A 26,903-nucleotide genomic window follows, 5' to 3' on the forward strand; every position below is an offset into this window, starting at 1 on the left:
CTTCTCGGTTTAGCTCTGCAGCTCTTATAATTTTTTCCAGCATCAGGTTAAAGAAGTCGCACGATAGTGAGTCACCTTGTCTGAAACCTCGTTTGGTATCGAACGGCTCGGAGAGGTCCTTCCCAATCATGACGGAGCTTTTGGTGTTGCTCAACGTCAATTTACACAGCCGTATTAGTTTTGCGGGGATACCAAATTCAGACATCGCGGCGTAAAGGCAACTCCTTTTCGTGCTGTCGAAAGCAGCTTTAAAATCGACAAAAAGGTGGTGTGTGTCGATCCTCTTTTCTCGGGTCTTTTCCAAGATTTGGCGCATGGTGAATATCTGGTCAGTTGTCGATTTTCCAGGTCTAAAGCCACACTGATAAGGTCCAATCAGTTTGTTGACGGTGGGCTTTAGTCTTTCACACGATACGCTCGATAGAACCTTGTATGCGATATTTAGGAGGCTGATCCCACGGTAATTGGCGCAGATTGTGGGATCTCCCTTTTTCTGGATTGGGCAGAGCACACTGAGATTCCAATCGTCAGGCATGCTTTCTTCCGACCATATTCTGCAAAGAAGCTGATGCATGCACCTTATCAGTTCTTCGCCGCCGTATTTGAATAGTTCTGCCGGTAATCTATCGGCCCCGCTGCTTTGTTGTTCTTCAAGCGGGTAATTGCTATTCGAATTTCTTCATGGTCGGGTAATGGAACATCTGTTCCATCGTCATCGATTGGGGGATCGGGTTCGCCATCTCCTGTTGTTGTACTCTCACTGCCATTCAGCAGGTCGGAGAAGTGTTCCCTCCATAATCCCAGTATGCCCTGGACATCGGTTACCAGATTACCACCTTGGTCTCTACATGAGGATGCTCCGGTCTTGAAACCTTCGTTAAGTCGCTTCATTTTTTCATAAAATTTTCGAGCATTCCCTCTGTCTGCCAGCTTCTCAAGCTCTTCGTACTCACGCATTTCGGCCTCTTTCTTTTTTTGTCTGCAAATGCGTCTCGCTTCCCTCTTCAGCTCTCGGTATCTATCCCATCCCGCACGTGTTGTGGTCGTTTGCAATGTTGCGAGGTAGGCAGTCTGTTTTCTCTCCGCTGCGAGACGGCCCTCCTCATCGTACCAGCTTGTTTTTTGTCGTTGCCGAAAGCCAATTGTTTCGGCTGCAGCGGTACGCAGTGAGTTTGAGATGCCGTTCCACAGTTCCCTTATACCGAGATGCTGATGAGTGCTCTCAGAGAGCAGGAGTGCAAGTCGAGTAGAGTATTTCGTGGCTGTCTGTTGCGATTGCAGCTTTTCGACGTCGAACCTTCCTTGTGTTTGTTGACGGGCATTCTTTGCTGCACAGAGGCGGGTGCGTATCTTCGCTGCGACCAGATAATGGTCCGAGTCTATATTTGGTCCTCGGAGCGTACGCACGTCTAAAACACAGGAGACATGTCTTCCGTCTATCACAACGTGATCGATTTGGTTCCGCGTGTTTCGATCAGGAGACAGCCAAGTAGCTTGATGTATTTTCTTATGCTGGAATCTGGTACTACAGACGACCATATTTCGGGCCCCAGCGAAGTCGATCAGCCTCAGGCCGTTTGGCGATGTTTCGTCATGGAGGCTGAATTTTCCGACTGTTGTGCCAAAGACACCTTCTTTACCCACCCTGGCGTTAAAATCACCAAGCACGACTTTTACATCGTGGCGGGGGCAGCGCTCATAGGTGCGTTCTAGGCGCTCATAGAAAGCATCTTTGGTCACATCTTCCTTCTCTTCCGTTGGGGCGTGGGCGCAAATCAGCGATATGTTGAAGAACCTCGCTTTGATGCGGATTGTGGCTAGACGTTCATCCACCGGGGTGAATGCCAGGACTCTGCGACGGAGTCTCTCTCCCACCACAAATCCAACACCAAATTTGCGCTCCTTTATATGGCCGCTGTAGTAGATGTCACAAGGACCCACCTTCTTCCGTCCTTGTCCCGCCCATCGCAATTTTTTTATTATTTTATTCCTAAAAGATAGATAAATAAGCTTGATAGATTCAATTTCTCTCGAAGATCATCTTTCGAACTTTGTAAATATCTAGTTTACCGAGTTTAATAAGACTCGACGTATGCACCGAACCGAAAGAAGAAATTATGTCTAGACGACCTTTAATTAGCTCCAGCGAAATCGTGAAGTCATAGAAATCATGCCAAGAAAGCAAGCAGACAGAGAGTGAAAGTGTTTGTAGGTACCACCGTTTGTCAGATCTCTGTACTCAAACGGATCTGGCTTTCTAGCCGCGTGAGCTCTGACTCTCCGCAGACATTTTTCCAATTATTTTATGTTAGTACAACAACACCCATCAGTCAACAACAGGGCTAATTTACCACACCTTCGTATTAGTTTGTATGTCTCTAACCTTATAATGCGATATGCGATAACCTCACGCGAAATTAGGCAAAGCAGAAGCTGTGTGCCAAATTATAAAATACAAAACACACACAGGTTTGCAAAAACAAAGAAAATACATAAAATATTTTCTAAACATGTGCCATAAATTATAATCACTTCTTGCACGCAAACTTCTATATGTTATATGTTTTTGTTATTGTTGAATTGATAGCGTTTTAGCGTACTGACCGATTGACTGACATACTAATTTATATTAATTAATAAGTACGATTATAGAGGCGTGATTAAAAAAGCCATTGACAGGCGATGAACGCAAGACGACGCGACTTAAAATCATTTAAATACTTAAATATATAAGTCTCTATAGTGATAAAGCGAGTTTTGAAGAAGCATTAAAATAAGCAGAATTAGTAAGTAAGTACCGACGTGGTATTTGATACATAATAGTATATAAGACAGATAATTCTAAAAGACACAAATACTCATTAAACATTACAGCCTCCGATATTCAGAACACTCGTCGAGCAATTTTCGGTGATCTCGGGGTCGATCGTTATTATGAAAATAACTTCAAATGATCTTCTGAGTTTAAAATACCGAAAGATTTTAGCCACCGGCTCCATAAAAAAGGAAACAATATACATACATTTTTCTTACCGCCGTTTTTCAACCGTGAGAATACCTGAGACTCGAAAATCGATATTCGACTATAGATGACATTTCTTAAATTTAGTTCAGAGGTATTTCATTCTTCAATTCTTTTAGTTGAGATTCCTCTAAGTTACATAAATATTAATTATATTACAGCTTACAAGTCAGACTTGAGCTTCGTTTCCGAATAGCAATTGCGTTCTGTACTTTAGCATCTACAAGAGTTAGTTGCAAGAACCGATTTTAGGTTATTATTAGATCAGGTCTTGACATTGAGATCACTGAGGAAGAATACTATATTCTTTAGGTGTGTTTATGGCAGACAGGTCGAAATATTCCTTAAATTTGGTATAAGTGAATTTAGCAAATATCTTCTTGATTCAATGTTCCTTCCAAAGAAAAATTAACTTCGGTAGCTGGAAAAAGATAAAAGATAATGGAAATTGAATGGAGAAAATTTCGAGACATAAGGAAAAAGAAAGCAGTAAAGAACTTCGTAACGCTACCAAATCTTCAAAGGCGGGTCATGGTTTTATCATCCAAGATTACAAAAAACACAGAAGACTTCTTGAATGATGTTGTCTTAAATCCGACTCATTTCGAGATCATAGAATACCTTAAGCCTACAACAGTCTCCCTATCAAACGCGAATTCAACATAACTCCACTTAACTGCACAAAAGTAAATAGTAAGCTAAGTAACTGAAAAATTCCCTACAGAGCACTTAAGTAGCTGTCATAATTAAATACAGTTCCATCATCCGAACAATTAGCGATCACGCACGTCTGATATTATAATATATTAAAATTATATTTAAATATTTTTTACGGAAATTTTTTATGTAAATAGTACTTTAGTAGTGCTGTAAACTGTTGGGTCTCGTGTTTGCAAGTTCTGATAGGCGTGGCGGAGTTGTTTTTCATTCCGCTATATAACTGTATTTGTACGTAGCTTTTGCTTTAGTATTCGTAAATCGGAATTTAATTCGAAAGATTGCTACATGTTCAATTCCTAGCTCTCTAATAGCCCCTGTTTTGAGTATCTTCTTTCGAAGATTCTTAATAGTTAATGCTTTAGACCCTATCACGATACTTTTTCGGAACTCTCGATATAAATGGTGTATAGTATATAAATAACAGCAAATCGTTATATTGAACTTGTGGGGACTAGAACGAGGTCTAAACCCATTTTATATAGCTTTAGAATTATCAGACAAAAATGCACAAAAGGTTGAAGGCATTGAAAACGGTGTTCTATGCAAAAGTAGGCGTGGTTGTAGCTCAATTTAGCTCATTATCATTTTGCAAAGCAAATGTTATGAACCAAATTTCGTTAAAATCGGTTAAGTAGTATGCAGTAGTATCTGAAATGTCTTTGTTTTTGAACCGATCCACAAGAAAATTCTCCATATCATTCATATACTAGAGAATATATTTATTATCTCATCTTTAGTAATTTCGAAAATAGCCGTTATGCGAGAAGAGGGCGTGGCGTATTAACAAAGCTTTAACAGTTTACAACCCACTATTATTAATTTCATGACCACACATGACCCTTCTTTCTAAGTACCATTATTATCTTAGTTAATAACATACTCATTATATATGTATTCCAGTCCCGTTGATAAAGAACGGATGAAATTATCTACAAAGCATTTTGCTGCAATATACAGTTTTTATATAGCCTACGCTAGGACGTCTGATGAGCTAAACTCTATATATATTGTAATATATATGCTATATTATACACTAATACATAGACACACCAATTACTTGGCAAAAAAAAAAAACGCTGAATGAAAGCGACAGATGATACGTTATCTATTTCTGAGAGGAGTTGACAGTATAAAAGCGTTAACGCAAGCGCCGTGGCAAATCAGTCGAACAAATACGCGAGTGTTGTAGGCAAATATTAATTAAAAATTTGTTGAAAAAAATATATATTACAATTATAAAAAAAATCGTTGTCGTAAAAAATGTTCATCTTAAGTGTGTTATATGGCTTAGGACGCGCGCTAACCGCGCGTAATCTAACCGAGATCCTGGCCACGCTGGCGTTCATCTGCTGTGCGCTCTACCTTTGGTTACAATATCAATATTCATATTGGCGTCGCCATCGTATACCTTACATTGAACCCTCGCTGCTTTTCGGTAATCTCAAAGGTATTATCAAGTCCGAAGTGGATTCTTGTGCCTTGTTCCAGCATTTGTATCGGCATGAGAAAGCTAAAGATCATCCAGCAGTCGGTATTTATGTCATGAATAAACCATCGCTGCTAATACGCGATCTGGAGTTGATCAAAGCGATTATGATTAAGGATTTTAATTATTTCTCCGATCGTCATGCGTCTTCGGATCCGCATTCCGATTCGTTGGGTTCAGATAATTTGTTTTTCACTAAGAATCCGAAATGGAAGGAGATACGCGTTAAGTTGACGCCAGTTTTTACCAGTGGCAAAATGAAACAACTATTTCCACTTATTGAGGAGGTTAGTAGAAACATTAAGAAATATAAAAATTAAAACTAAAAAAAATTAAAATAAAAAAAAAAATATAAATTAAATAATATGTAATTGAATACTATATATATATATAAATAAATGTATCAAAAGTGGTTAATATAAAAAATCAGCAATAATATAACTGTTTGTATATAAGTGTGTTTTAACCGCTAGTGTTTATATTTAAATAAGGTTTGAAAATATGTTTTGGTGCGCAACTTGGATTGACGTAAAAGTGCATGTGTCAAATGCGACTCTTGGTTTGAAGTGATGCATTTTACTAAACATCGAATGAAGATGTTAAAAAAATGGAAAAAGAAGGGAGCAGTGTTATATGGAAAAGTCAGTAAGGAAAATGGACCGAAAAAAAATTTAAATATTATTTATCGTTTTTCTAAAAAATATATGCATGCATTTTTATCTCTTTAAAATCTCAAATTAAAAGTAAAATATTTTTTTTTTGCTAAATATTTTATAAAATTTAAACAAATGGTCACTTTAATTTTTTTTTTAAGTAGTTAAGGATAATATATTTTTAACACTTTCTATTAATTTTCTATTAAAAAGTTAATAGTGTTTAAGATCCTGATACATTTTGATTTTGTTGTCAAAGAACAATTGGCGACTATATCGAAAAAATAACTCGAAATCGTCGAGTCCGAACGTCACAAACACTCATGAATTTCTATTAGCAAATCGCTGCTGAATGGTAATAAAATCGATATATTTCTGAAGCAGACGGTTACTTGTTATGAAAAGTGGATGAAAGGTAGTGGTCGAATCGGGGTGAGACGTTGATCAAGCCAGGATTGATCATCAGCAAGATTTCGCTATGTATTTGGTGAGATCTATTATCTACTCTCTCTCTCCTTATTCAGAACAGTACTCTTAAGAATTGTACGTCTGAAAGATCCATTCGAGCTGAAGGGGCTAGCTTTGGCCGATCGTTACTCGCCAAATGCTTCGGGACCTTGATCGGGAGACTCTTATGCATCTCCTTTTTAGTTCGGATGGAAAATTATTTTTTATATTTTTTAAGAAAAGTAATAATAAGAAATATTTAACGAGATTTATTAAATTGTTCCCTTTAAAATTATCCACAGGTCGCACGTGAATACGAAAAGTATCTACACGCATTGGAAGTGGATCCGAAGACTAACACCAAAATACTCGAAGTAAGGGAAGCGAATGCGCTCTACACAACCGATGTGATAGCGATCACAGCCTACGGCGTACAAGCAAATAGTCTCAACGATCCAAATGGTATTTTCCGTAAGAGAGGCAAAGAAGTTTTCACTTTCACTTGGTTACGTTCCTTGGAGTTCAAAGCGATCTTTTTCCTACCCATTGTTGTTAAGCTTTTTCGCTTCAAAGTCTTCTCGAAGGAGACCACGGTCTTTTTGCGCGACTTAATCAATCATGTGATGGACGAACGCATTCGAACGGGTCTGGTGCGCAACGATCTAATCGATGTGTTGATTAAATTTAAACAGGAGGCCGAAGAAGAGCTGAAAGAGGGTAAGAAGCCATTCATTTTGGAAAGAGATGCTTTGGCGGCGCAAGCGGCCATTTTCTTTACGGCCGGCTTCGAAACTACATCTTCCGCAATGTCTCTTGCTATGTTCGAGATGGCGCATAATCAGGAAGTGCAACGACGTTTACGTGCAGAATTACTTGAGGCATACAAGATTAATGATGGCAAAATAACCTACGAAATGTTGATGAGTCTGAAGTACATGGATAATGTATTGAAAGAGGTATTACGCCGTTATCCAACATTGCCGTTTCTCGAGCGCGTATGCACACCGAAAGCTGATGAAACTGGTTATTCTTTGAAAGCTTTTGGTATGGACTTTACGGTGCCGCGTACTATGCCGGTCTACATGCCAATTCAAGCTATACACATGGATCCGAAGGTTAGTTTTTCTAATGGACTTTATTACTGTTGTTAGCTATTAAATTGTTGTTTTGTTTGATACAGAATTTCAAAGATCCCGAAACATTTAATCCCGATCGTTTTCTACCCGAAAACAAACATGAGAATAATATGAATGCCTATATGCCTTTCGGCATTGGACCACATAATTGTATCGGTGAGCGCTTCGCAATGATGCAAACGAAGTTGGGGCTACTCTACTTTTTCCGTAATCACTATGTCACAACATGTGAAAAGACGCCGACGAAAATACTTTTGGAGCCACGTGCCGTCATCTTAAAGGCTATGTGTGACATACAACTGAAACTCGTGCCTGATCCATTGTTTTGAAGTGAGTGGGAGTTGTCAGATGTCATGTCCAACATGTATAGAGATTAAACTGTTGAATAACTGTATTTGAAGTAAGATTTTCATTTATATTGTCTATTTATTTGTAGTAAAAATAGTTTTAATAAAATTTATGTATATTGATGTAATATATCTCAAATGTTTACCATTCAAATCATTTTTAATTAATTTAAATTTTTTTAATGGTGGCAACTCTTCTTCGCTTGCTTAAAACTTGTCTGTTCGATGGGTATATTGAATCGTTTTTACATTTTATTCTGACTCGTCAGGTACACTTTTTCGAAGGGATCTAACCTAACCTAATCCTTTGAAAAAGCATCCCTTATAAAAAGCTTACTTAAACCTTTTGAGTTTATTGTCCATTTAGGAATACACATTTCATTTATTTTATCCAAATAGGGCAATAATTTAATTGTCAACTCCGTCAATATATCCGATGTAAGCTATTTTAAATCAAATCACGTAATTAAGAAAGAACTGAAGATTTCAAAAATTCTTGAAAAAAATTCAATTATATTTACTCTTCTTGAACAAACTTCAAATAAAGCCCACCCTTGGCTTCTAGCATGAATCTCTTAGGATCAAATCGTATTTCTTTTAAAGTTTTTTCACACAACTCTACACGATGCCGCTTTAAGATATATAACAAACCCAGCTTGACTTGCAGTATACCAAGTCGACTGCCAATACAACCATGGGGTCCGGCTCCGAATGGTATATAAGTCATTGGTTTAATGGTGTGTAGTCTCTCTGGCGAAAATCTTTGTGGATCATAATGTTGTGGATTGGGCCAGTACTGGAAGAAATATGAGAAGAATTTATGTGACTAGAATGACAGTGAGCTCATTTTTACCTTTTAATCTGATTGAAGATACACATAAAACATATGTATCTACAAAGTGTTTCTAGTTTAGAGATCTTTCAGTTAATAATTGTTTGCCAACCTTACCTTCGGATCACTGTGTAAACCCAAAATGGAAACATATGCCGGTACTTCTCTGGGTATGTTCAAATACTTTTTGCCCTTCTCATACCACAAAGTCTGGTGCTCGCCAAACGGAAGACACTCACGATTAATAAAGGGTGCTGTCGGATATAGACGTAATCCTTCGGCGACCACCATACTCAAGTAAGGCATATGTAATAACTGTTTGTAACTCACAACTTGTGGAGCACGCAAATGTGTGGCTATTTCGGCTTTTAATGTACGCTGAATTGCCGGTTGCTTTGCCAATTCGTATAAGATGAACGCGATTAGCGAAGACGACGTCTCAAAGCCCGCTAATAAGAAAATGCCCACTTGCGCGGCAATAAAGTCCGGATGTCGCAGCCAACCGCTGTGCGGCTCGGTGTACTTCAAATTGTGTTGCATTTTCAGCAGAAAATCGATAAGATCACCACTATCATGTGCGCGTTTGCCTATATCCAAGCGTTCCTGCACCAAACGCCGCAAGTAGCTGGCGTATTTGAGTGTAAATAGTTTTGATTTGAGCAAACGCACTGATTTCGGTAGAAAAAATATTGCAAAGAAATCGATAACCTTACGCAGACTCGGTTCGAATAGTTCTACACACTGTGCGCGCATCTCACAGCCATCGTTGCGTAGGCCTGCCGTGTCGATGCTATACAATAGCGCAGCTGTGACGTCTGTTGTATAGAGCGCACACATTTCTTTGACCTCAATGACCGCAGCGACGCCGATAGCGTCTTGTTTCGTCTTACGTGCGATATACCCTTCTAATTGTTCGGCGTACATAATGAGTTTGGGATACATCACCTTCTTTATATGTCCACTGGTGAATAGTTTTGAAATCTCACGTCGACTCTTGCGCCAGATCGCATATTTTGCCAAGGGTAGTGTCAGCGCTCCCATTGGATCACTATGCAGATCGGCAGCCTCATAACGATTGGGAAAACTATTGAACTGTTTTGTGAGTAACTGTTCGATCAATTCGGGTTTGCGTATAAGCAAAGCGGGCGTCTGTAATATAAAGAAACCGAAAAACGGCGCTGTTTGGAATGTGGGCTCTGCGTAGAGCGCTCGAAAGTATTCGCCGAAAGAAGTGCGTAACATCAGTAGTGATTTAAGATTTCCCACAAAAGGTGTGGGCTCGAGATATGGTATTTTGCGACGATGCCAATAACTGTAACGGCGTTGAAACCAGAGTTGTAGTAAGGTCATAATGATAAAGATGAGCACTATTGTTATCAGTAGTTGGTAGCTGTAGACTGACATGACGTTTGCTGTAGAGGGGCTAGAAATTGCAGTAAAGTTGAACGTTAAATCTTTGATCTGAAAACTAGTAGTTTGAATGTTCTCGCTCTTACTAAAAACTTCGTCGAGGTGGTGCTACACGCTCTGATCGTCCAAGAGGACCTGAAACATCACCTATTATGGGACGCAAGTTTAAGAAAATGGTTGCCGATCTAAGAAAACCCTCGAGCCAATTTTGTCTAAAAATTTGAGTTCGAAAATATTGTCAGCTTAATTTCGCACTTCCAGGGTATCTAAAAATTGCTTAGACCTTTAAATATTTTCGCATTTTATAGATTGAATATTATATTTTAATATCAGACTATCCTGATACTGAGCTCAAGGAGCTTCACGGCTAAAATATAAGTTCCCAGATATTTACCTCTAACTTCCAATTACTTCGTCAAAAAATTAGTAAGAAGAGTCTAAGTCCGGTCCATACACGGACAATTTAAACCCTTAAATACTTAGAGTTTTGAATCGAGTAAAGAAATATATTTCTGATCATTCTTTTTAGATAGAATATTCTAATTCCAGATCAGGCTATCCTGAACTCGAGCTCAGGATGTTCACAAAATCTTTTTCTGACGTCTCCAAATCAATATCTCTGTCTCCACTCTCGTAAAGGGTATTCGTTTTATTTTCATTACAATATTTTCTCCAGCACACAAACATAATTAATGCAAACACTTCCCTTTCATCTTAGATTTATGCATATATAATTTGTGGAGAAGACAGCTGCAGTGTAAAGAACAAAGCACATCACATTCAAAAGAAAAGCAGAAAACATTCTAAAGTTTCCTCATTATATATACAATACTTAACGAAATTAGTTGGCTTCTCCAAAAATATAAATAAACTCCTCAAGGTCAGGTCAAATAGTTCACTGCTCACATTTCTAACAGCCACTTTTCAGTGACATAAAACGTTGTGCTCCAAGTGCTTCCAACCACAGTCTTCGAAGTGTACTGCTGAAACCAAAGCGCAATGTGGTTGGAAAGTTTACTGCTCTTACTGCTCCTTATCGGTTTGGTATATGCTTGGTTGCGCTATCGCTATGATTATTGGAAGCGTCACCAGGTTACGCATTTGACGCCCACATACGGTGTGGGCAATTTAGGTGGTTTATTTTCAATGCAACGTAGTCCAGCGGAGTTTGTGCAGCGTCTCTATGATCATCCGGAAGGTCGGAATGAACCTTTCGTCGGCATACATGTCTTCACACAACCGGCGCTTTTGTTACGTGATCCTGAACTTGTGAAACGGATTTTGGTGAAGGATTTCTCAAAGTTTTGCGACAGGTGAGTGGTGTGAGGAGAGAGTATGGGTTTAAATAATGAATTTTCTGTCGAATTTATTAGATTTTCAAACTCTGATTACAAAGGCGATCCGTTGGGTTCTTTAAATATATTCTTTCTACGTAATCCTGCCTGGAAGGAGGTGCGTTTCAAGTTGTCGCCGTTCTTTTCCAGTGGCAAGCTCAAACATATGTTTCCTTTGGTGGAAGAGGTAAGTTTTTATGAAGGACATTAATGTTTTATAAGGACAAAGAATGGTGCGGAGATCCAAGATCACTTTGAGATTTCTTTGCGCTAAAATCATAACGAACCGAACGAAACAGCTTCAAACTACATTTATTAAATCTGAGAATTACGGAAATCGGTCTATCTTCAGCTGTTTTTATACTCTCGCAACAAATGTTGCTAAAGAGAGTATTATAGTTTTGTTCACATAACGGTTGTTTGTAACACCCAAAACTAAACGAGTTAGAAATAGGGTTATATATACCAAAGTGATCAGGGTGAAGAGTGGAGTTCAAATCCGAATGTCTGTCTGTCCGTCCGTCCGTCTGTGCAAGCTGTAACTTGAGTAAAAATTAAGATATCTTGATGAAACTTGGCACACTTATTTCTTGGCACCATAGGAAGGTTGCTTTCGAAACACACACACATAAAGTGCCATAACTAAGCCATAAATAAAGCTATGGAAATAAAATTTGGTATGAAGGATCGTACTATGAAGGCATATTTGGATGTAATTTTTTTGGGGAAGAGGGCGTGGCCCCGCCCCCAAATCGGTTATTTGTATATATCTCGCAAATCAATAGAGCTATATAAACCAAACTTCCTGCAGTCGTTTTTTTTAGCCACTTCCTAATACAGTCCAAATGAAAGAAATCGGATAATAACCACGCCCACCTCCCATACAAAAGTTAGGTTGAAAATTACTAAAAGTGGGTTAACTCATTAACTCAAATGAAAGCTGCACTCAGATTTTTTTACAAAATGGAAAATGGGCGCGGCGTCGCCAACTTATGGGTCAAAAACCGTATCTCAGGAACTACTCGACCGATTTCAATGAAACTTGGTTTGTAATAGTTTCCTTTCATCCCAATGATATGTTGTGAAAATAGGCCAAATCGCTTCACAACCTTTATACCAGAACTTTGAAGACAATCTGAATCGTTTACTTTACAATATATAAAGTAAGTACTAGTGAAGATATCGGTGCAGAACTTTGCACAAATAATATGTTAATAGTGTGGCAGCCCCATTCTAAAAATCGAATTTGGACCATAGGTTTTTAAGGCCCAATATATCGAACACGACGATCTCGGTGCTTCTAACCTAATATTATGGTTTCCAACTTTCAATGGACTTTATACAATATATATGACGAATATTTGGGTAAAATTGTGTATTATATAATATAAATATAGTTAAATAAATAAATTGCGAGAGTATAAAATGTTCGGTTACACCCGAACTTAGCCCTTCCTTACTTGTTACTCTTTAGATTGGTCTGTATCAATGACTCCTTTATATTTTTTCCACAGGTCGGTCGCGAGCTGGACAAATATTTGCTCTCTCAAACAGTTGATTGCAACGAAACACAATCATTCATGATGGAAATGAAAGAGCTGTGCGCACTCTACACAACGGATGTGATAGCAACTGTCGCTTACGGCGTACAGGCGAACTGTTTCAAGCAACCGAATGGCGAATTTCGGCGGCATGGTCGCGCGGTATTCAAGTTCAGTGTGCGCCGTTCATTAGAATTTATGGTTGTATTCTTTATGCCACACTTAGTACCCTATTTGGGCTTCAAAGTTGTGCCGCCAACCTCTACGGACTTCCTACGTGCCACAATCACCTACGTGATGGAACAACGTGAATTGTCGGGCAAAAAACGTAATGATCTGATAGATATACTTATTGAATTTAAAAATTCGACAAGAAATAAAAAATCTGCCAGTGGACTCGTCTATGAGGGTGATATTTTAGTAGCGCAAGCGGCGCTCTTCTTTACAGCCGGTTTTGAGTCATCTTCGGCGACAATGTCCTTTGCACTGTACGAGCTGGCAAAACGTCCCGACTTACAGCAGCGCGTACGTGACGAAATCGCCGCCGGTCTAGAGCGCACCGACGGTAAAGTGACATACGACTTTATTGAATCATTAGAGTATATGCAAATGGTAATCGATGAGGTGTTGCGTCTATATCCACCGCTACCGTTTCTCGATCGACAATGCACCGCGTCGTTGGAGGAAGGCGGTTACTCCTTGGAACCGTTTCACAAGTATCGTTTGCCACACGGTATGCCCGTTTACATACCGGTTTATGGACTACATATGGATCCGAAGGTAAATAATATTTTTAGTTGTAGCCGTTCTATAAAACACTCACTTTTGCTAACTTTCTACACAGTACTACCCCGAGCCAACAAAATTCGATCCAGAGCGTTTTGCACCACACAACAAAAAGCTACTGACACCTTACACTTATATGCCCTTTGGACTGGGTCCGCACGCCTGTATTGGCGAACGTTTCGCTATGTTACAAACCAAAATCGGACTCACCTATTTTCTACTTAACCACAAAGTGACGACTTGTGCGCGCACCAAGATTCCCATGCAGCTGGATCGCAAAGCGGTTGTGATACAGGCCGAAGGCGGTATCTATTTGAATGTTGTGCGTAGTCCGTTGGGTGAGCGTATAGAGTGATCTGCGTATATTAGCGCCGACTGTACGAAATACACGAATGAGTGAAAGTTATTTGGTGGCATACGATTTTAAGGGCCACTGCACAAGCTTAAACATGAATGACTAGAATGCCTGCATTTTATTCTAAGAAAACGCATTTTTTTAACTTTAGACTTAGGTCAATAGCACCTTTGCGTGCTTTGTGTAATTTGTAAGATTCTCTAATTTTCATTTTCATTTTAATTTGTTTTTGTGCCGCTTGACCTCAAGCCGTTGTACTACTACTATTAAATAAGCATTTTCTTTGTAATTTTTGAATTTGCAATTCACAATGAATCGTCAAGGGATCGCGTGTGTTAAACGAGCGATCACGAAGTGCTCTTAGATAAACCGCAATGAAACAAGTAAGGAAAGGCTAAGTTCGGGTGTAACCGAACATTTTTTACTCTCGCAATTTATTGAAGAAATTTTATTAAGATAACACACAAATTTACCCATAAATTCGGCATAAAGTTTAATAGAATAACGAAAATCGTCATATATAGATATGAGGGCTGAGGTAATTCCTAAACCGATTTCATTCAATTTCATCAGCAAGGTGCATACACTATATCTAATACTATACGCTCACTTAATTTTGCTAAGATATATCACATATTACCAACAATTTCCTCCGAATTACATTAAATTATTTGAGAGATTTACCCATATTTTCGGTTAAAATTTAACCTAAGGCCCTGAGTTCAACATGTTCGATATCTGGGGCCTTGAAAAGTTATAGTCCGTTTTCGACAATTTTTTCACAAGTGATGCCACAGATCATATACAGTATTTGTGTAAAGTTTTATTTCGCTATCTTCATTGGTTCCTAATGCATATATTATAAAAGGATGTATAATGTATATATTATGAAGAATTCAGATGGAATTCAAAATTGAGTTATAAGGAAAGTAGTCGTAGTTGTGAACCGATTTCATTTTTAACCGTGTTGTCTGGGTGTCAAGAAAATATTATATACCAATTATCATTGAAATCTGTCGAGAAGTTCCTGAGATATGGTTTTTGATCCATAAGTGGGCGATGCCACGCCCATTTTTCATTTTGTAAAAAAATTTGAGTGAAGCTTCCTTCTGCTATTTCTTCTGTAAAATTACTAGCTTACTAAATAGCTGACGTTTTTCGTTAGTGAGTTAACCCACTTTTAGTAATTTTCAACCTAACTTTCGTATGGGATGTGGGCGTGGTTATTATCCGATTTCTTTAATTTTTGGACTGCATAAGGAAATGGCTAAAAGAAACGACTTCAGAAGTTTGGTTTATATAGCTTTATTGGTTTGAGAGTTATATACAAAAAACCTATTTGGGGGCGGGGTCACGCCCACTTTTCAAAAACCATTACATCCAAATGTGCCCCTCCTTAATGTGATGCTATGTTCCAAATATTATTTTCATAACTTTATTTATGGCTTAGTTATGACACTGTATAGGTTTTCGGTTTCCGCCATTTTGTGGGCGTGGCAGTGGACCGATTTTGCCCATTCGAAAGCAACCTCCTCAGGGTGCCAGGGAATATGTGTTCGAAGTTTATTAATATATCTTAATTTTTACTCAAGTTATCGCTTGCACGGACAGACGGACAGTCGGACAGACGGACGGACAGACATCCGGATTTCAAATCCACTCGTCATCCTGATCATTTCTATATATAAAACCCCATATCTAGCTCTTTTATTTCTTGGTGACACAAACAACCGTTATGTGAACAAAACTATTATACTCTGTGCAACATGTGGCGAGAGTATAAAAATAATATGAGCTTCAAAATTTGTCGTACGCTTTCTTACAAAAAACAGTTAGAGGGATGTTCATTGGTACTAGGGTAGATAGATAGATATGCCAGTTGTGATGAACTCAGAGCAGATTGAAATTTGATTGGAACAGCAGAAACTGAAAGTGCGCTTTTTCTTGAGAATGTACCAGAGACCTATTAAGTTGAATAAAAGTTCCGAAGTCACCGAAGTCCAAATCGAAGTTCCAATAAATCCTAATACAGGTCCACCTCTGGAAAAACTGCTTCTATGTCCAAGAACTTTATTTTGGGATTTATAAATACTATGAAGCCTTAAAAATTGAAGAAAAGCTCGGACAATCAATGTCACCGATGATCGAACATAGTCTCTATATTTCCTAATATAAGTCCCACTACTAGAAAATCTTCTTCTAAGTCCAAGAATATTATTAACAAAAATTATACGAGATTATCAACTGCGATCAGCACTAGACTATGATTCTTCAACTCTCAGAATGAGGATCACCTAAAAAATTATACAACTTCTTATCAGTAAATTAATATTATTAATAACAAGTAAGGAAGGACTAAGTTCGGTTGTGACCGAACATTTTATACTCTCGCAATTTATTTATTTCATTAATATGTATGATACACAATTTGACCCACATATTCGTCTTATATATAGTATAAAGTCCATTGAAAGTTGGAAATCCTAATATTAGGTTAGAAGCACCGAGGTCCTCATGTACGATATATGGGGGCCTTGAAAACATATGGTCCGATTTCGGCGATTTTTAGAAAGGGGCTGCCACACTATAAATGCAGTATTTATACAAAGTTCTGTTCTGATATCTTCACTAGTGGTTGTGAACAGATTTGGCCTAATTACATAACATATTATTGGGATGCAAGGAAAATAAAACTTGTGCTTCAAAGAGAGTTGTATTCCGCAAGAGATCAGTTTTAGGTTATGGTTTATGGTTTCCTCTACGGTTGAAAGGTTATTCGATTTCTGTTACCAGTTGAAGAAAAGATTTCACCAAAAATTATACAATTTCCTATCAGAAAATGTATGTTTTTAAAAAGAATTGTGCTTCAAAGAGGTCAGACTAGTTTTAGGTTATCTTATGATGACTTTATCTTCTATAGTTGAAAGGTTATTAGATATCTCATGCCACCTTTTGAGTCGTATTTTACCATAATTTATCTCATGAGAGTCGAAAACTTTCAAGGCTAGTAGCTCCTGATTCTGAAGTCTTTTCTGCTGATTTCTGGAATCAAAATTTTGATGTCAGTCAGTTCATCTAAATTTGTTAAAGCCAGAAGCCAAGGGTCCGAACACACAGAGTTACTGGGTTTCAACAATAGATGTCTATTTTATATTTATTTTAACCACCTTTGAATTAATTTTTTTCTAAAACATATATTTATTTTCGATTTAGTTTTTATTTTATCTACATTTATCGGAATTAGTTCAAACAATCACAGTCTCGCATTACGCTCATAGAGTTTGTCATTGACAAATTTCAAGTAAATGCCGCCTTTGTAACTTAAAACTATAGACAGCGGATCGAATGTGATTTCCGCCGGTGTTTTTTCACTTCTGGTCACACAATGGTTCTTCAATATATGCACCAAACCGAGTTTAGTTTGCAGCAAACCGATGCGACTACCAATACAATTACGCGGTCCAGTGCCGAACGGTAGATAGGCCATAGGATTATGGGTTTTCTTATTCTCGGGGCTGAAGCGTTCCGGATCAAATGTATTCGGGTTGGGCCAGTACTAAAAATAGTTCGAATAAAATGTTGAGCACTCAAGAATCACTGATCTTAGATAACAAAACTCACCTGGGGATCACGTTGTAAGCCAAAGACTGGTATATAAACAGGCATACCTATTGGCACCGTGTAATCGTAATATGGTTTCAGATCGAATTGTTTTTCACCCGCCTTCGGCAGGTGTTGGCGATCGAGAAAAGGTAACACTGGATACAAACGCAACACTTCGTCCACTACCATATTCAGATATGGTAAATTATTGATAGTCTCATAGGACAGTTTACCCTGCTCCGCTACGAAAGCATCACAAATCTCGTTACGCAGGCGTTCTTGTAAATCTAGCCGCTTGGATAATTCGTATAGCACAAATGCCATTGTCGAAGAGGACGTCTCAAAACCAGCTGACAGAAATACTGCGGCTTGTGCGGTCAACATATCCTGTAACTGAGTATTATACTCGCCCTTCGCAACGGCCTCCTCTTTCAGGCTCAACAACACATCGATTAGATCGTTACGCGTCGCTTTGCTCTGCTCTCGCAACGCCATCACGTGACCGATGGTACTACGTAAAAATGAACTGAATTCGGTTGTGAAAAGTTTAATACGCAATGTGGTGACCCAATTCGGATAGAAGAAAGCGACGAAAAATGCAAACGCGCGACCGGGTGTAAAAGTGAGTAGTTTTCGGCCTTGCGTACGAAAATCGCCATTCGGATTTACAAGACTGTTGGCCTTAACGCCAAACGCGATTGTGGCAATCAGATCGGTGGTGAAGAGCGCACATATCTCCTTAACTTCGGTTACGAAAGCGTCACCATTTTTCTCATATGATTTTAAATGCGCCTCTAACTCAGTGCCGATCTGTGGGCGCATAACGAATGGTACAGACATTAAAAGATAAATATATTATTGCAAAGTTGCGGTGCACTAACCTCTGTCATCAATGGATACATTTGTTTAATTTTTCCCGTTGTGAAGACCGGCGTTATTTTTGCTCTCAAATCCTTCCATTGTGGATTGCGTATGAAGAACAAATTATTCGAACCCAAAGCATCACCGTGCGGATCACAGGCGGCTGCACGATTAGCGAACTTCGCGAACTCCTTAATTAGTACCGATTTAATTAGTTCCGGTTCACGTAGCAGTAACGCTGGCTTGTTGAATAAATAAATACCGACTGCGGCAGCCTTTGACATACGCGCATCCTTATAAATGTCCGAGAGATATAGATAGAAACTGTTGCTGAGTGTTAGCAGGACTTGCATGTTGCCAATCAGCGGCACTGCTGGCATATAGGGCACCTTCTGACGTTGCCAGTAGCCATATGTGTAGCGACTCCAAATGTAGACGAGTGCGAAGAGTGTTGCCAAGAGGCAAGCCGTATCTACCGATATCATTATACGCACTGTATACGTAGAGAACAGGGAAGAAGGAAGAATGTAGAGCAGAATATTGTAGGAGAAAGAAAGAGAGAGAGAGAGAGAGAGATAATATAGTTTTAATGCAAAAAAATTTGTTGCAACCTTAAATTAGTAACTCTGAAAGTTTGATATTTTTTTCGGCATCTTGGTATATCCAACTGAAAATCCTTGACCAATATTTACTTTAGCTTTTCATAAGCTCTAAATTTGCTAACCGAAATGAAATGGGAACGCATGGAACTTTGATGTACAAGGAAATAGTTACAGTTCGTCTTGTTGTGCTTCATTTCACTTCAAGACCTTTGTAATGGACCAGCATATAAATATCTTGAAGTCTAAAGACTGATTTATTACATTTTGATTTGGTTGTTTGGAAATTTAGTATGTAGATTTTGAGATTTTGAGACTATGACTTTTATTGGATATTTCATAGCTGCTTTCAGAACTAGAATTCTAAAACCGAACTATGACTTCGGTGGTAAGAAATGTGGAGTGAATGTAATTGTGCAGAACGGTAGAGCAAATATTATTGCTGTTTCGAAAACTACTTAATAAATAAAATACGTTTTTATTAATAAACAATTTACAAGTACCCATAATATGTAGAATAGAACTAAAAGTTCTCAATATTACCGATAAAATCTATCTTCCTTATGTGATAACATTAGAATAATAAGTTTTTGCCACGTTATCTGCAAGTGGTCCCAGAATTAAATAGTATTTGTAACAAATGTTAGATAACTCTTATCTAGAAAATACATCACATCTCTATAAGAAGACGGGTACTCCCGAGTTCTCTGATAAACATAAAATCTATTTGCAGAATTTAAATATCTGAGCTGTCCAGAGTTGTAGCCGCTCATATAATATGATTACTGTCCGTAACCCATATTTAAACCTCCTTAACTTTCAGTTTTCGATCCCATGTTGAGGAGACCCCTGAACATTATATTTGTCCGTATTAGCCCAAAAATCTCTTTGTTAATTTATGACGAATCTGTCTTGTAGAAGATAACAAAGACATATGATCTTCAAAGAGATTTCTACTAGAAGAAAATACTATTCTCCTGTAATCAACGCATAATAATTTCCAGTGAGTTAAGTACCGTTGGCTCGGATATACATATTTTACAAATATAATACGTGGAGAATACAGCGCAAATTTTAGTACATATCGGAAGACTGAAGAACAGGTACCATGATTTAATCATATCAAGAAATGGAGCTTGTTAGAATACGCGTAATCATTGGATTTATAATGATAGATTAACTACGATTGACCGGTTGACGACCAACACATGAGATAAGAAGGTCGACTAGCTGGAAAAAGGTACAACTGTACCTGTACCGATCTTATCATTTATAAGCCGCAGTCGCAATTTAAATAATAAATAACTCTTTCTTATCAAAAATAGGAAAAATCAAATTAATTTGTATTTAATTATCTTTGGCACTCATCCATAAAATATAAGTAATTAAATGCATATACTATATATAGCATACATACAATAAGCCAGTAATTACTCTAAGAACTTTTAAGTTCAATGATAAGATATTGAAGATCAAACAAAAATTTAGACAACAACTTAAGTAGTACTAAGTGCCGTTAGCCCCACGTGGGTATTGAGTAGCGAAAGCTCTACAGGTGTGCTGATAAGCAGTAAGTCCGAACGCTTTTATTTTATTTGTCTAGGCGTCAGTATTTCACTATATTAATAAACATTAATACGACAATTGCCTCAAATTATTCTACGTACAATAGTACGAGTAGAAATTCGAATCGTCATTGCGGTTTGGTAAGGAATTTGTAATAGTTTTTTTTTATTTTTTTTTAATACCCGGAATTAAAATTTTGTTCTATATTTTCAATCTAATATATTTTATAATTTTTTTTGTTCCAAAAGTTTTTGTTTTAAAATATACACATTTTTTATATATTTTTTAGGAAGTAGATATTAAAATTATTTTTCGAAGTACTCAGAATTGATGTTTTTTAAATTATATTTAATAGAAAAAAATATTTTTTTATGATTTTTGGCTTATATTTAAAAAATATATATATATTTATTTAATAGGTTTTATTAAATTTTTATTATAGACTTATTTTTAAAGCAAAACAACTTCAAAACACATAAAATTGATTTTGTTTAAATTATTATAAAATATTTTTTTTTTTTATATTTTATATTTTTTTTATTTTATAAAATATATTTATTTCATATATTTCATTTTATTTTTTTATTAAAATTTTTACAAAGCAAAAAAAAAATTGTTAAATAAAATGAACGAATTAACTTGATTAATATATATTATATTTTTTAATGCAATAATTGTTTGTTAATTCATTTATTATTGAGAGAAAATTAAATTTTTTATTTACGCAACGCACTATATATTTTGATATTTCTTACTAAAACAATGTTTGGGAAAATAATAATTAATTTTTTTTCTTGTTGAAAAAGTTTAATTTGGAATTTAGTTTATATTAAAAAAAATTGATTTAAAAAAAATGCAACATCAGAAAAGTAAACAAAAAAAAATAAAAAAATATAAAAGAGTTAAACTTATTTTTAAAACGCATTAAACTATTATTTTAGTTTATTTAATAGAAAATTGTTATTTCTTCTAACTTTTCAACTATAAATTTTGTATTTTATAAAAATAATTAAAAAATTTAAATTTTCTGTCTAAAATTTGCAAATAATAATATTTTTTTGCGCCAAATGTAGTTTTTATAGAAAATAAACTATTATTTGCCTTTAAAAAGTTTAAGGTAGAGCTTTTAATTAGTTTTTGAACAAAGAAATTATGTTTTCATTTAAATTTCAAAATAATTAAAAAATTTAAATCTTCTATCTAAAATTTACAAATAATAATATTTTTTTTTGCACCAAAAAAACTTTTAATAGTAATAGTCTTTAAGAAGTTGAAGGTAGAGCTCTTAATTGTTTTGTTAAACACACTAACATTATATAACTTAACAGATTTTTATTATTGATTTAATTTATTAAAAAATTATTAAAATATTTAAAAATAAAAACACAGAAACTGCGCTTTTTCTATTAAATAAAAAAATAATTAAGAAATAAAAGTTTCCATCTAAAATTTGCAAATAATAATATGTATATTTAATTTTTTTTCATGAAAAAAAAAAGAATTAATAGAAATAAAATATTTTTTGTCTTTCAAAATTTGAATGTAATTAATTTTTTTTTTTTAAGCACACTAACATTATTTTATTTAACAGAACATTGATCTCACTTCTAAATTTTCAAATAATTTTTATTTTATTTCATTTAAATTTTATTTATTTTTTTATTCCTTTTAAATTTTATTTTGTATAAACTGTATTTAGTTTTATATTTTGATTTTAACAAAAAATAATTCAAAAACACAGAATTTTTTTCTTTTAAATTTCAAAATAATTAAGAATTAAATTAAATTAAATTAATTATATTTTTTTGAATCAAAAAAAAAAAAAATGCAAAAACCATTACAATAGAAGTAAAATACTGTTTTGGTTTACAAAGAGTTGAAGAGCTTTTGATTATTTTTTAAACTACATTTAATGCTATTTTTTTATTTTAGTTGGAAATTTATGAATTTTTTTTTAATATTTTAAATAATACATTATTATTATTCATTCATTCTTTATTATAATAATATTATAATCAAATTTTTTCATAAAAAAAATCGTCGCAAAGTTTGAAAAATTATTTTTCTATATTTTTTATATTAATATATTAAATAATTTTATGTTTTTTTGTTATAAGACATTTTATAAGCATTAAACTTTTATTTTGTTATTGTAGTTGTTTTTATAACGTCATAAAATAAATATTTCTGAGGAAGACAGACCGGTTAAAAATCGACGTCCGTTCCGTTTTCATAGAACTAATTGTTGTGAGAACGATAATTTTGTAATTAAAATTAATTATAATTTAATATGCATATTTATTGTAATTTATATTTATTTAACATTTAATATAATTTATGATACTATTTTTATTGTATATTAGAATATATTAATCTATTTTTTCTAATTTATTTATTTTTATTGTCGCGCACTAAAATTATTATTACTTTACATTCAAGTTAGTCATATTGTTTACAATATTTAATTAAATGATTTCCCAGTTTACACTTTATTATTTTTCTAAACACTTGACATTTTTTTTGCTAATAGCATTTAGCAGACTCATGCTGTTGTTAGATTGCTACCTTTCAGAATATATTATTTATAAAAGCCTTGTCTTAAAATTCTGACGAACGTTTGTAATGCGCTGCCACAGCAATACTAAAACGACAAGTCCCACAGGTTCGCACTTATATTCGCAGCGCACAACCCGCTAATAAATAACACTATTACAATATAACTTGCAAGAAAGTTGCAAATGTACATAAAGTGTGTATGTGTGTATGTATGTATATTTAAGTGCCTATATAAATACATATGTATCATAGGTATAGGTGTTATCAAAATTTTCAAGCAAACCGAAAATATAAATTATATTCACAATTCTGAACGAATGCTTTATCTATGATATATATGTAGACAGATATGTGCATATATATATATACTTGCAGTTACTATATATTGAGATGTGCATACTTATTAATTAGCGTGCTGTTACAAATACACAGTTGAGACGCACATTTCACCGGTGCGACATTCTAGTCATAAAAACAGCATGCACCCTTAATGACTGGCAAGAAATGCATATGAGTGTATGTGATCCGCTTGTTAAGCAACTTATGTACGTGCATATGTAAATGACTTACTGCTATTTGCACGCTACACACAACACGTAATAAATAATACATTGGCGTTCTGTTGCTGTAATATCAATCAAACCATTGCAGGAGTAATTAGCATTTATTTACAAAGTATAAAAGTATATATATACATATATGATATATAATTTCCATAAGGTAATAAACATTTAATTGTCAAAGCAGCGGTTTTACAGTGGGATTAGCGTATTTACATACATCATTTATGTGCGCACACAACACAAGGTCAACTACTAGCCGCGTCCTTCACAGCGATAATGCCAAAACGTCGCGGCGATATGACCGCATCGAATACCGCAACCAAATGGCTCCCTGCATAACCCATTTCCTTCAAATACAACAAACGATCCAGCAATATTAAACTTTCTATGACCTGCGCAAAGCACATGCGTAGCAAATAGAATAAATGCATGTAATGCGCATCGGCCGCAAACTGTTCTTGCACACGTTCCACAGCAGCTGCATTCCAGCGAAAATTACAATTTTGTGTGGCAAACTTATTACAACAAAGCGCCACATATTCGTTGAAATTCGCAAATTTACGCACTTTGCCGACTTGCAGCTTTTGGCGCAATTCTTCAGCGCTCTCACTAATCAAAACTTCTAGCAGCGCACGGTAGTAGAGTGAAATATTCATGGCGCTACGTTCGCTGATGACGCGCTCCAGCGATTGCGTGGCCAACATGCGTGCATTGCGTCCAAGCGTTAAATGTTTGTCGCGTAGAAATTGACTCATTGGAAAGCCAGGCGTTGTTTGACGCGCGCTAATCGTTTCATTTGCAAAATACTCTGGTGCAGCGTATTCCTCTTGCAGCAGGTGATAGCAGCAGCCGATATTACAAATCAATTTGCATTGTGGTTGTTCGTGGAAGAGCCGTAGACAGGTGGTGGCTAAATTGCCGCAAGTGTGTAGGCCGGTTAGGCAGATAGCGCTTGTGTCGGTGGCTTGCGTAAAATGTTGTTGCAATAGTTGCACTATATTTAAGTCAGGTGTAATGTAAGCGGCAGTGGTTTTGTAGAGCGCCTCATTTTCTGCTGAATCTGCTTTAGTTTCCGGCATTGGTGCAGCAGACTGTGGCAAATTTTTACTTTTGCCACGTCGTTGAGATGTTATGCCTTGTTGTTGTAATTCGGCGCGCTTTACTAAGCCGTTCCAAACGCGCTGTTATGAAAGATAAAATATTTTTTAGAACACCAGCCACTTTCTTACAGTATTAAAATCAAATACCTGCAACTTTCGATTGCGTTCCAATGCATTTTCGGTGTTCAATTCTTGAAAGTCAATACCCAGCACATGATATCCATACTGTAAGGCGAGCCGCGATGATAAATAGCCTTTGCCATCGCCCGCATCAACAATGTAGTTGTGTGTGTCAATATTTTGTCGCGCTACGCTGTGTATTAAGCGATCGACCAGTTTGGCGGTTATCTCCACCTTAGATAGATAGATAAAATGCACAATATGTCACCATTCTTAAACAAAATTTAGCATTAACAGTTACTAAACAAACCTCATGTCGCTTTTTCTCGCTCATAAACTCTTTTATCGACAAATTTTCTGTTTCATCAGCAACCAAACCGAAAGCTTGATTTAACTGCTCAATTGTTGTTAGTACACCAACGTTTTTATCTAAATAATACTTGCCGCAATTTGCTACAAATTGCTTAACACCACTGTATTTGTTGTCTCTGTCATCATTTTGCCAAAATACTGTCTCTATGCAGTGCTGCACGCTCTCAACATCCGCCACTTCATTCCTTATCTCTGCGGGCACATAATTTTGCCAATGCTTCTCAGTCAAATAGCTAACCATATGACAGTTGACAAACTCCCAATGTGGCTGCATGAAGTTTAGTATCTCTTCCAGACAGGCGCGTATTTGACTGCTACTCATTGCTGCAGTTGTTGTTGATTTTAGAAAGAAAAATCTTTGGCTTTCTCTGCCGCACCACTAGTACTACTGCTGTTGTCTTCTACTTTTTTCGTTGTCTTTCCCACCTTGCCAGCCGTCAATACACGCACACGTTTATATTGCATGCGTATGTTCTCCACCATGCCAATTATATCGGCTTCTGGATTATTATCGCGTGGAAATTGATCTATGCTGGCGCGTAATTGTTGTAATGCACGTTGCACTTTTTCACTGTGTTTTTGTTGTTGTTGTGCCACAACTGTGCCATAAATTTCACCAAGTTCCTTGCCAAGTTGTATACCTTGCGCATAGCCTAGCTCATAACCTTCTTGCTCTCCACGTGTGCGACCCACTTCCAAACCTTCCTCGTAGCTCTCCCGCACTATATTTTCTTCGGCTAATACAATATTGTCCAGTAAATCATTGAAATCCTGTTCCGCAGCGGCCATAACTAAATAGTGGAAATTGTAAACGCGTCCAAAAAAAAAAATAATGATTTATTGGCGAGGAATGTACAAATTACTTACAGCTGATTTTGATGTATGTCTGCTTCTTCTTGGCGAGGAATAACTATTCACAATAATTCATGGAAATATAAATTGTTGTCATTGTGAATATTTTGTTGTTCTTTCAGTTTGCGCAAACTATAATCTGTCAAAGATAATTTGAAATCGAAAAATATTCGGCTTTTACCGTTATTCGAGAGATAATTACGTATTTAATTTTTTTCTTTTTAAAAATGAATTCGTTCTTTTAGTTTTTAGCAACAATCTTCTTCGGTTGGCTTGAGCTTATAGAATAGAAACTCGTTTAGGTCTGAGCGTTCCTATGTTCAAGAGGCTACAGAGGTTCCAGCTTCTCATCGTTCAGGATGAACAATATGTTCTTTTGTTCAAGAGGCAGCAAGTGTTCCAGCCCTTTGTCTCTCAGAATATCGTTTGGAAGGAGCGTTGGTGATGGTAGTAGTGGTCTGTCCATGACAAATATTTAGTTATACGACGACTTTCTATGGGGTTAGATGTGATCAAAGTAATTAAGGATGTACTTCTTGGTGTTCCTTGTAATTTTGTCTACAACAAGTGTTGTTGTAGCGGGAGAAACCATTATCCAAATAATTTTGAAGATTTTAGACGTGTTGACAGTATGCTTTCCTT

General features: G+C 36.2%; 5 protein-coding genes across 5 annotated transcripts; 1 reads left to right on the forward strand and 4 right to left on the reverse strand.

Moving 5' to 3' along the window:
• The first annotated feature begins 4,889 nt into the window (after positions 1–4,889).
• Positions 4,890–14,084, forward strand: LOC105210762 (uncharacterized). The gene is made up of 7 exons (XM_011181904.3): positions 4,890–5,515; positions 6,631–7,443; positions 7,509–7,790; positions 11,044–11,366; positions 11,427–11,574; positions 12,902–13,708; positions 13,773–14,084. Exons 1-7 carry the CDS (start codon positions 5,003–5,005, stop codon positions 14,067–14,069), a joined length of 3,183 nt encoding a protein of 1,060 aa, XP_011180206.1. The 5' UTR covers positions 4,890–5,002; the 3' UTR covers positions 14,070–14,084.
• Positions 7,579–14,146, reverse strand: LOC105210673 (probable cytochrome P450 6t3). Its single transcript, XM_011181765.3, has 3 exons — positions 13,925–14,146; positions 8,761–10,066; positions 7,579–8,607 (listed from the first exon to the last, which is right to left on the reverse strand). Exons 2-3 carry the CDS (start codon positions 10,045–10,047, stop codon positions 8,329–8,331), a joined length of 1,566 nt encoding a protein of 521 aa, XP_011180067.1. The 5' UTR covers positions 10,048–10,066; positions 13,925–14,146; the 3' UTR covers positions 7,579–8,328.
• Positions 14,147–17,243: 3,097 nt separating this feature from the next.
• Cyp6g1 (cytochrome P450 6g1) lies at positions 17,244–23,406 on the reverse strand. Its single transcript, XM_011181766.3, has 4 exons — positions 23,264–23,406; positions 18,554–19,026; positions 17,691–18,482; positions 17,244–17,625 (listed from the first exon to the last, which is right to left on the reverse strand). Exons 2-4 carry the CDS (start codon positions 19,016–19,018, stop codon positions 17,323–17,325), a joined length of 1,560 nt encoding a protein of 519 aa, XP_011180068.1. The 5' UTR covers positions 19,019–19,026; positions 23,264–23,406; the 3' UTR covers positions 17,244–17,322.
• A 286-nt stretch (positions 23,407–23,692) lies between these two features.
• Positions 23,693–25,731, reverse strand: LOC105210675 (probable methyltransferase-like protein 25). Its single transcript, XM_011181767.3, has 3 exons — positions 25,348–25,731; positions 25,065–25,271; positions 23,693–24,998 (listed from the first exon to the last, which is right to left on the reverse strand). Exons 1-3 carry the CDS (start codon positions 25,729–25,731, stop codon positions 24,063–24,065), a joined length of 1,527 nt encoding a protein of 508 aa, XP_011180069.2. The 3' UTR covers positions 23,693–24,062.
• A 20-nt stretch (positions 25,732–25,751) lies between these two features.
• LOC105210676 (protein LTO1 homolog) lies at positions 25,752–26,402 on the reverse strand. Its single transcript, XM_011181768.3, has 2 exons — positions 26,277–26,402; positions 25,752–26,200 (listed from the first exon to the last, which is right to left on the reverse strand). The coding sequence occupies exon 2, from the start codon at positions 26,196–26,198 to the stop codon at positions 25,752–25,754; it is 447 nt and encodes a 148-aa protein (XP_011180070.1). The 5' UTR covers positions 26,199–26,200; positions 26,277–26,402.
• Between the last annotated feature and the right edge of the window lie 501 nt (positions 26,403–26,903).

The sequence above is a fragment of the Zeugodacus cucurbitae genome, chromosome 6 (genome assembly GCF_028554725.1).
Source record: "Zeugodacus cucurbitae isolate PBARC_wt_2022May chromosome 6, idZeuCucr1.2, whole genome shotgun sequence".
In the NCBI taxonomy this organism is placed as follows: domain Eukaryota; kingdom Metazoa; phylum Arthropoda; class Insecta; order Diptera; family Tephritidae; genus Zeugodacus; species Zeugodacus cucurbitae.

Bases quoted from the DNA above. Each gene is read 5' to 3' on its own strand.
- LOC105210762 (XM_011181904.3), top strand. From the start codon at position 5,003: ATGTTCATCTTAAGTGTGTTATATGGCTTAGGACGCGCGCTAACCGCG. The intron at 7,444-7,508 runs GTTAGTTTTTCT...TGTTTGATACAG, and splicing joins CTATACACATGGATCCGAAG to AATTTCAAAGATCCCGAAAC. The intron at 7,791-11,043 runs TGAAGTGAGTGG...TACTGCTGAAAC, and splicing joins TCGTGCCTGATCCATTGTTT to CAAAGCGCAATGTGGTTGGA.
- LOC105210673 (XM_011181765.3), bottom strand. From the start codon at position 10,047: ATGTCAGTCTACAGCTACCAACTACTGATAACAATAGTGCTCATCTTT. The intron at 8,608-8,760 runs GTAAGGTTGGCA...TATTTCTTCCAG, and splicing joins GTTTACACAGTGATCCGAAG to TACTGGCCCAATCCACAACA.
- Cyp6g1 (XM_011181766.3), bottom strand. From the start codon at position 19,018: ATGATATCGGTAGATACGGCTTGCCTCTTGGCAACACTCTTCGCACTC. The intron at 18,483-18,553 runs GTTAGTGCACCG...ATGCGCCCACAG, and splicing joins TGTATCCATTGATGACAGAG to ATCGGCACTGAGTTAGAGGC. The intron at 17,626-17,690 runs GTGAGTTTTGTT...AACTATTTTTAG, and splicing joins GCTTACAACGTGATCCCCAG to TACTGGCCCAACCCGAATAC.
- LOC105210675 (XM_011181767.3), bottom strand. From the start codon at position 25,731: ATGAGTAGCAGTCAAATACGCGCCTGTCTGGAAGAGATACTAAACTTC. The intron at 25,272-25,347 runs GTTTGTTTAGTA...TATCTATCTAAG, and splicing joins GCGAGAAAAAGCGACATGAG to GTGGAGATAACCGCCAAACT. The intron at 24,999-25,064 runs GTATTTGATTTT...CTTTCATAACAG, and splicing joins AACGCAATCGAAAGTTGCAG to CGCGTTTGGAACGGCTTAGT.
- LOC105210676 (XM_011181768.3), bottom strand. From the start codon at position 26,198: ATGGCCGCTGCGGAACAGGATTTCAATGATTTACTGGACAATATTGTA.